The sequence below is a fragment of the Diprion similis genome, chromosome 9, assembly GCF_021155765.1.
Source record: "Diprion similis isolate iyDipSimi1 chromosome 9, iyDipSimi1.1, whole genome shotgun sequence".
Lineage (NCBI taxonomy): Eukaryota > Metazoa > Arthropoda > Insecta > Hymenoptera > Diprionidae > Diprion > Diprion similis.
This window is the reverse complement of record NC_060113.1, coordinates 1,878,605-1,888,329: the sequence shown is the minus strand read 5'-3', so window position 1 is coordinate 1,888,329 and position 9,725 is coordinate 1,878,605. Positions and strand designations below refer to the sequence as shown.

General features: G+C 36.4%; 1 protein-coding gene across 1 annotated transcript; it reads left to right on the top strand.

The window, feature by feature from the left end:
* The first annotated feature begins 7,398 nt into the window (after positions 1–7,398).
* On the top strand, positions 7,399–8,821 carry LOC124410304. Its single transcript, XM_046888562.1, has 3 exons — positions 7,399–7,721; positions 8,272–8,523; positions 8,591–8,821. Exons 1-3 carry the CDS (start codon positions 7,667–7,669, stop codon positions 8,725–8,727), a joined length of 444 nt encoding a protein of 147 aa, XP_046744518.1. The 5' UTR covers positions 7,399–7,666; the 3' UTR covers positions 8,728–8,821.
* Positions 8,822–9,725: the final 904 nt, after the last annotated feature.

Below are 9,725 nucleotides of genomic sequence, written 5' to 3'. Positions count from 1 at the left end.
TTTTTATATTTCTATCCTGCGCACTGATTATAAATACCGGTAAAATGGAAGTCAAATGAAGAAAGAAAAGAATAATTAAAATTATGAAGGCAAAAAACTAAACCAAAAACTATAATCTATAGCGAGCCTAATGATTTCGCGTTTTCGCTGCACAGCCATGCATTAATAAAGTCACGGGATCCAAATCTGAATCACATATCTAATCACGTGATTCATAAGTCCACGCATTATCACCTGCAAGAAGACCCGTGTTGGGAGGATCGTATATATAATCGTACCTGAAAATTAGCCTAATTTATAGTTACACCGGTTAATTGCCATCCGCTGCACAATCCTCCGTCACGTGTTCTGTTCTCGACTACCTCGACATGGTTAGTTGCCTGGTTTGTTATGCTAATTGAATCCCCATGCGTACAGGCGGTGATTCTCATCCGGAAACCGACACCGCGAATATATATGTATCCCCATAACGTTCTCCATTAGGTGCTTAACTTGGGAGGATCCTTCTTCAATCTCTCCGTTTGTCCGATGAATATCGGTATCCGCGAATTTATTTCGTTCTGGTTGACAGAATTCTGATCGATGCAAAAAATTAATTTAGAATTTAGCAGATCTTATTAGATGATTTTTACTGCACTGGTGTGAGATAGATGGAAAAAATAATGACAGAAATGATTCTTACGTTGATACTTCTGACCCCTGAAATCTATAGATAATGATTAAATGACGGTGTTTGAATTAATTCAGATTTTTAGCTTGATTGAAAAAGGTGAAAATTTGAAACAGAAAGGAAAAATCTCAATTTTCAAGTAAAAAATAAGAAAACTATGGGAATCTGAGAAATGGGGAAAATGGAGGAAAAAAGGATTAAACCCTCGTGTTTTTGTGGTTGGTGAAAAACAGGCTGCAGAACCACCCTCGAGACGCATCGTCGTCCAGGGTCGTCTTGGGATGTTAAGCAAAGAGCAAAGGGTAATAAAATGAGAAAGAAATAAAAAAGTGCCGGGGCGTCTGAGAAACGGCTAATTTGTTTCTCATTTTTCACTTTTATTCACAGACGAAGGATCGTCGGGATTTAAATTCGCGTCGGAAAAATTTAATGCCTCTGGCAAATTATCAATCTTGCCCTTATCTCATAATTATAATTAATTGTAAGAAATTTTGTCAAAGTATAGGTATATTCTCGAAATTCGAAAAGGAATTTTCATTGCAAGGGTTAAAGTCGGGGCAAAAAATGGAGGCTAAAAAAAAAAAGGAAGAAAAAGAAAAAGAAGAGAGAGAAACGGCACAATAGAAAGCAGCGCAGTGTTCATGTGAGTGTGAGAAGTGGCTTAAAGTGCCACTGCAACCGAAATGGCGACAAGTTTGGAGGATGAGATAAGATGGAGTAGGAAAAAAAAAAAAAATGAAAATGATGGACTCGAGAAACGATCGTGATACACTTTGTTTTATTATCTATACCGAAGTGTGGAATTTTTCGATTGAAAAATAAATCATCGACGTTGTCGTGAAGAAAAGCTCGATTTATTCGATCATTTCCGGACTTAAATTCAGACGTAATATTTGCGATTTGCAAAATAAAAAAAAAAGAGAACCGAGCAAAGCAGTCAAGGTTTCGTCATTTCGACGCTAGGTATGTACATACGTATATGAATAACTGCTGCAGAATTCCTTCGGCTTTCGTGTCTAATCCTGAAACGCGACGTTGCTCTGAGTAATTAATTTCACCATCGCGCGTGCTAAATTTCTGCCAGTGGTTTTACCGCGAGAAGATATAAGCCTCGTTAATTGCGCTGAGAGCATCGGACCGGTTTTTTAGACCAAGCGTTATTGATTGTCATGCAAGTATGCACAGATATGATGATGATGATGATGAAATTTCTCCTCGGTTTCCGTGGTGTTGAAGTTTTTTTTTTTTTTAAGCCATATCTTTCTTCCGATATATATTGATGGAAATGGGAATTCAGAACCGCAATTAGGCAAGTCTGGAACAAATATTTATTTTACATTAGTACAAAATTTTAAACGTATGTTTTATCCTTTGTAAATTTATTATAGAAACGGGATTGTTGTTCCGAATTTCAAAAGTTCGAAAAGAGCGTAATTACGAATTATTTGGTAGCGAAACTTGCAGTTGAGAAATCAAACTTTGAAGAAACAAAAAAATTTTGGATGGCTGGAGATTCCGGAAATTTAAATTACGATAGAAAAAAATTTCTAAAGTTGAAATATTCTCATACAGCGCGGTTTGATCAACGAGTCAGTGTAGAAAATTGAAATTTGGCTCTATCGGACTTTCCAAATTTCGGAATTTCAACCCCGCGTGCCCGATTTAAATCAGCTGTTTAACTTTCATTTCTCAGTGTGTCCATAAATCGGAAGAATTTTTTTATCGCGATTAATCGTATTTTCTAATTTTACTCGCTTAAGCGTGAGATTATAAATTAAGATGTGGATAAAAAGGTATAACATTATAATATACAGGTGGTTATTAATTACAGCGTGAACTTTGCAGAAACCAGAAAAGGACTTTTCGGCCCTGAAATGAGGGGTGCAAATTCTATAATTCAAAGGTTTGTACATTATTTATATCGCACTCGTCCAAAGGTTGCTTTGAAATTCTTTGCCAACATACCTCCGGTCTTTTATAAATCCACGTTTGTGAATAATAATAACAGCAGCAGCCGGTAGGAAATATCCGCATCGTTCCGAAGATCAGAAATTCGTTCGTTCAAATTGTCAAATTTCCTGCATCTTTCTGCGTCTCGATGACTTTCCCGGGTTTTCGATTTATCGATAGGATTCACTTCGTCGCAATGTTTTATTCGATTCAATTATTTCCATTCGTTCGTTCCACCCGAACGCGTAAAATTATCATCTATAACTTCTGGATCATGTTTTTTGTCACGCTTTTCTCAGACATGAAATATTTCTCGTCATTTCTTGTCTTGTATCAAAATTTTAAAGCCAAACGACTTTGAAAACTCGCTAAATTCGGACTCTGTACAAAAAAACTGGTGAAGCAGAACAGACGCCTGAAAATTTCACAACTTTACGTTTATCGCAATTATTGTTCCTCTGATTATTGCATCAATCGAGAAAATAAACGCGAGCCCGAGATTAATTGATTAACAATTTGTAAAGACAAAAGTGAACATCAGAAACATCTAACGTGTAGGAAATATTGTAGGATAAGTTTTCTCGTGTTCAGCCGGTTAGAAACTGGTTTTCAAACTTTTGCCAGACGTAGATAAAACTTTGACCATTTATTTAAAACCTGAAACAGCGAAGCCACTGTTACTGACACTTTTACAATCGTAGTCCTCCTTCCTAAGTGCGCTATGCTTATATAATAATGCAAATTCGTTTCTTATACACGCGTCTGAATCCAAACATCTGCAGTCACTGGAGATACTTTTGGATGTAAGTAACGCTGTGAGAGAAGATCGATATATTGTTAATTAAAAGACGTGAGAAAGGAGATGAAACAGCTGAATAAAAAAAAGTACATAAGTAGTGTATGCATAATAATGAGACTGTATAAAAAAAAAAAAAAAAAAAAAAAATGGAGGACTATTTTTTTTAAGTTATACTGAAATCCTGGTCCTTTGTTGATTTTTGGACTCAAATAACTTTTGAAAAAGTAGATTTATCGTAAAATGAAACCAGACCTTTTTTGTAGAGCGTTCAATTCCCTACAATAATATGTCTGTGAATTTTCTATACGTCGCGTCCTAAGCTACTTATGAAAATCAGAAAGAGCAAAAACCATTTTTCCAGTGTTATTCTTATGGAAAATAGAAAATCGCGATGATCAGGCACTTCTAAATATTGATATTAAGAGCTGAAAATTGAACAGAATTCTTCTGTCGTCATCCGGAATAATATTTTCAGTATAACTTAAAAAAAAAAAATGTAATTGATTTTTTTTTATACAGTCTAATGCATATACCTATATAATATGTTTTATTTATATCGCACCATGTTACGTACCCCATTAAATTCAAATATGTATCTCGGTACATAATCGCCGATTCTCTTTCAACAGCTTCTGCTGAAAACCAGAGACGCAGGATGTATAATTCGTCGAAATAACGGACAGACTAGTCCGCATTCACTTGCAACGGAATAAATTATCTTCTATTCTGAATTATCGCCTTCCTCCGAAAACGAGTCCTGCACTCACGAACGGGGTGAAATTTCGTTTTTTCATTATTTTTTTTTTTTTTTATTGCCTTTTGTCAGGAAACCAATCCGTCAGGTTTGATTATGAACCGCAGCTTCCAACAGCTTGTATATAATATATATATATATATATATCTACACGCTCAAGGACCGCAGTCCTCATCCTGTGTTTGACATTTCCATCCATTGCGTTTGGTGGATTCGTCAGATTTCGACCTATCGATTATCGTCGTAATAAATATTGCACACGGCGTGAAACTGGATATTACACTGTCCCTATAATTCGATCGAACACCGGATGTTTCGGAACCGTGACACAGATTGCGGCAATTAAGGGCGGATGAAATCAATCCTTTAGTATCTTGTACGCTTAAGGGGTCCACCCAACTCACGAGAGAAAAAAAAAGAAAGATTTTCACAAAAATTTCAATAAGTTTTAACTGTAAATATTGATATAGGTTTTGTTAGGTTTAATAAAAACACTCTCGAATTGAATAGCAAAAATTATTTTGTACTGATTTTGATGACTTTATATATACGAAAATATTTGTTGAAAATTAAATGAGTTAAAACTCATTGAAAAAATTCTTGAGAAAAACCTTCTTCTTTTTTTTTTTTTTTTCCCGTCAGTTGGGTAGACCCCTTAATACTATAATTATACTTGAGTCTTGAAGAATTTTGGGTACTTGATGTAGGAGATCAGTGTCAAAATTATAACGAATATTTTGATTAACCGAATGAGATCTCGAAGGATAAAATAGAATGGTGTTGAAATTCCGAATTTTTAAAGTTCCGAAAAGGCTGAATTCCGAATTTTTTTGGTGGTGAAACTTGAAGTAGATAAATCAAACTTAGATGAAATATGGAAGTTTTGAATCGTCCGAAACCCGAGGTTCAAAGTTCCGAAAGTGAAATTTTTCCGAATTTTTCTTCGTGAGAACTTTACTTTTCGAAATCTAGCATTTCGGAACTTAGATTCAGCGGCTTTCCGACGATTCGAAACTTTGTTGTTTCTCCAAAGTTCGATTTCTCAACTTCAAGTTTCGTCAGCAAATAATTCGGAATTAGGCCCTTCCGCAAGTTTTCAAATTCAGAACTTCATCCCCGCTCCAATAAAATCTCTTCAACGAGAACCATGAGTCAAAAGTATAATTAAGACGAAAATTATTCGGCTATGAATACGCAGCGGAGATTATTTCTCGGAAATGAAATTTCTGAGGAAGGGAGAGAAAATACGTACCAACTTATGTATGTACATCCGGATATCCTGCAGCGAGAAGTTTCGCGCGAGTGGAAAGTTTCGAGCCAGAATACATATAATCGGTGAGGCTCTTCAACGTCGTCGAGAAGTTGCGTGTGAATATAGCTTCGCATATCCGTTAACAGCTTCGCAAAGTCCCAAAAGGGAAACAACTTTGGTCCGAAGATCTTCTGGTCCACGTCGTTTCATCCCGTGATCAATTGACCGATCGCTATCGTGAAACTTATCACGAAAAGAAATATACGTCGAGGTCACGTGACTGAGACAGATTCATCGCTTCTGATCATCCAAATATACGTTTCAAACTATATTTTCCGAACAAGTTTTGCGACCTTAGACATGTGACTCACAGAGCAGAATTTTTTACGTAAATTTTTTGAACTACTTTCATTTTTTCACCCTATTTTCTTCTGTTCTTCTGATTCTTTTTTTTTTTTTTTATTATTAGTTACTGAAAAAATATAATCAACAAAATTACAAACGGATACGATATTGCAACGAGGAGAAAATATAATAGTTGACAGCCGTGTTAAAAATAAATAGTTACTATCAGCACGTTGCTTTGTGATCTTAAAAAAATTTTCTATTGACTATAAAAAACTAGAAATTTCGTAGCGTTTTATTCCCACCAATTTCGTGCCTCGTTTCGCCTAGAAAAAAATCTTCCATAGATGTCAATGAAGCGTGAAAAGAATCGTTTCGCGATTTTCGCAACGATCGAGACTTGGCTTGGAACTTCCGGTTCTCGGCATCGAGAAAGCGGACTTCCGGTTCGCCGGAGTCTCGAGATGAACGGCGTAAACAAAAAATGCGCATCATTCTTGTCAAAAAAGCTATTAAACAGCTGAAGACCGCGTGTAATAAGAATGAAAAAAAATGACGCGACGCGAAAAAAGTCAGAAATCTACTTTGCTTTTAGACTGGACGTCTCCTTTTTCCCTGCACATATTCGAGACGCACGGGAATTCGGGACGTTCCACAAATCCTGGTGGAAATAGCCGTTCTCTAAACAGTGCAAAAGTTTTTTTTTTTTTTTTTTCCAAGTCACGCGAAGCTGTGTGATGCGCGGTAGAAAAAAAAATCCACTCTTGGCCAAGGACTGTTTTATGGGGAAGTGAGCAAAGAGAAAAAAGAAAAAAAAAAAAAGAAAGAGATAGAAAAAAACGGATAACCGACGCGGGTAAACGAAGGCTGTTATCCGAAGAGCCGACTTTCTCCCTCTGGATGATGCTCCGCGTCATGACTGCGTCCGCTTTTAAGGAAACCGGGCCAAAAATCAATTTTCTTTAATATTTGATCACACCCTCGCAAACTTTACGAAATATATTTTCTCCCCAGCAAAAAAAATTTACCAAGAGGCTAAGGTATTGATTATTTATCGAGAATGTAGATTCGAATTTTAATTTATCTATCGAACTGCATTTAATTTTCGTCAATGTTTAGATTATCTCTCAAAGTGATTCAATCATCTCCGTAAAATCATTTCGACATAACCATTCATTTTAAAATTATAAATTACTGCCTCAACTTTATGTCATGCTATGTATACAACACACTCAGGAATTTGAATCGATATTCGAAAATCTCACACAATCCTGAGAATAAAACCTCGATTTTTTAGAGAAGTAGTTAAAAAAAAAAAAAAATATTGTACATTGATTTTTATCTCCCATCATAAACATGCGCCATTTTCTTTTCTGTTTAATGCGTACGTATACTTCTTCCGTAGGTAGTTACGAGCTGTGGACGTGAAGTTTGAAATGAACGATTAAATAATTTTTACAACTGCGTGATAACGCGCGAAAAAATTGGCCTGCCCACGAGTTGGAAAGTATAATCGCATAATGCAAACGATTAATAGGCCGGAATAATTTCTATTGGCAATTAGTTATATTGCTTGGATAATCAGAAATCGGCTATCAGCTATAAACCGAATCGTCAGATGCATAAACATATTAAAAGACCGGCGTATTCGACTCGCGGCGTAGTCTGCAGTGCGACATTTGAAACCCACGTAATCAACTGCATCGACAACCGGACGTGCCTGATTTATTACGCAACGATAAACAAGCATCCGTCTATAAATAACGATAATAGCGAGGGACCGGATGAACCGAGTATACAATACCGGAAACGCGTCGAATTCGAGAAAAGGGATTCGTACCTTCGTTCTTTCCTTCTTCCTTTTTCCCCCTTTTCCCCCTTTTCCCATCCCCAACAATGAAGATCTTATTCGCTACCATCGCTCTATGCGTCGTCCTGTCCCAAGCCAAAGGTACGTTGTGCTAAACAATATCATCTGCTCTTTCCGGAAGGGAGAAGAAGAAGCGTGAATTTTATTTGCTTTCTTCGGTTCTTCAAAGTTTTCTTACGTCGTAAATTTTCTACTGAGAAAGAGAAGTGAATAGTTGCTTGTGCGTTTTTTAATAAAATAATTTTGAAGAATCTTAGGAGTTAAGAAACGGCGCAAATTTAGATACAAATAAAAACAGCTACAAAGTTCTGTTGGCTTTGATTAGAACCGTATTTTATTGATTATAAGTACAAACATACATTAAATTTGCACAGAGAATAAGTGTAACATAATAAACAATGTAACGAGATATGCGATTTATTCGTTATGCCTTGACAAGCCATTATTGGCAAGATTGAATTACAATCAAGTATAGTTAGAAGAAAATAAGAGTAAAGTTAACGCTAACTATATGGTAGTTAATGTGAATTCAATGCAATTTTTTACGGATTGCATACTGGCCAATAAAACGAGGAGTCCTCTCGGCTGATTTATAATTACGTCCATAAAATCGATCCGATTTCTGCCACAGCTGAGTACAAAATAAATTCGCAGTCGAGAAGAGGGAAGGTCGTCGACGATGACAAAGATCCGTCGACGATGGATGAAACGAAACCTGAGCAACGGATATTCGGTTTTAGCAACAATTTGGAGACCATTATCGACCCGTGGAGCAGGGGCCTAAGACAGGAGGTGAAAATCCTGACCAAGACGACCGAATCGTTATTTGAAGATTTTAAAACTTATTTGATGCAGAAGCTCGCGCAGCTGAGAGACCTGCTGAGTAAGTGCATCTTCGGGGCGTTACGAGTTTTCTGTGTAATTAAACTCCTCCTTTTTTACCTTCACAGCAAAGTACGAATTCTATAATCTAGCTGCCCTCGTCGATGCGGTGAGGAAATTTGTGGCCAACAGCTTTCCGAGATCATCGATCGATCGCATGGAACACCGCTTGGTTCGCCGGACGAGCATAGATCCGAAAGCTTGATCCTTGCTCTGAGGAATATATCGTCGAACAACAGTATTTCGTTACCTGTACCAAATCGCCTTAATAAATCGTTTCGAATATGAACCCGATAATTATCCACACGAGATGATATCGATGCGACAGCAATTATTCTCAACTTACGCTTGGACTTAACCTCATCCTGTTTAAATAAGAGAAAATCTGGCACCTTCGATCCAAAAACATAAAGTATTTCCCCAATTTTTTTAGCTTGTAAACTGGATCAACCGAATTGGGGCTGTTTTTGCGGATTAATCTTTGGCTTTGTGAACGAGAACCTCGTTCACCTGTCCGGAAGTTTTAACTGTTATCGCCCGAAAAAACGTTGAGTGTTATTTAATCTGGACGGGGAATTTGGTGCTCGATTTTAACACGTTGGACGTCGATTTTAATCCGTGCATGCAAATCCACAAAACTTTTAACTGTTGTTGTCAGCCAAACGCGAGAATTAAGGATATTTATTAAGATAACATTACTACGCGTTTTTCGATTACTCGGCTAGTTTTACTTAAAAAGGTAAAAGAAACTTATTCGCACAATTATGCGATTCGAATGATCCTCGCCATTTTTTATTTTGTTTAGAAAGTTTTTTGCAATTGTTCCGACTCTTAAACGTTACCCTAAATTTTTTCACATTTTTTTTATTCAACCGCTCGATTGTTTACAGATGTTTTAACTGATTTTGAAAAGATCGTGTTTTTGGATATTTAAAAAAAAGGTCCTTGTCAAAATCACTTTCGATATTTATAAATAATCAACCAATTGAATAAAAAATTTGAAAAAAATCAGGGTATCGTTTAGAAGTTGAGAAAATCGAAGAAACAATTTTGAACAAAATAAAAAATTCTGGTGGTCAGTTATTTGGATTTTCCTGACATCTTCCAAATACAGTGGAGTTGCAGCAAACTTTGAAAGAGAATAAAATGCTAAAATGACGCTATATATATTTTTTTTTAACCTTTAATCATATTCCACGAGCG

What these genes read in the sequence shown, in the direction of transcription:
- LOC124410304 (XM_046888562.1), top strand. Translation starts at nt 7,667, where the DNA reads ATGAAGATCTTATTCGCTACCATCGCTCTATGCGTCGTCCTGTCCCAA. An exon ending in CGTCCTGTCCCAAGCCAAAG is followed by an intron (nt 7,722 to 8,271) that starts GTACGTTGTGCT and finishes TTTCTGCCACAG; the next exon opens with CTGAGTACAAAATAAATTCG. An exon ending in GCAGCTGAGAGACCTGCTGA is followed by an intron (nt 8,524 to 8,590) that starts GTAAGTGCATCT and finishes TTACCTTCACAG; the next exon opens with CAAAGTACGAATTCTATAAT.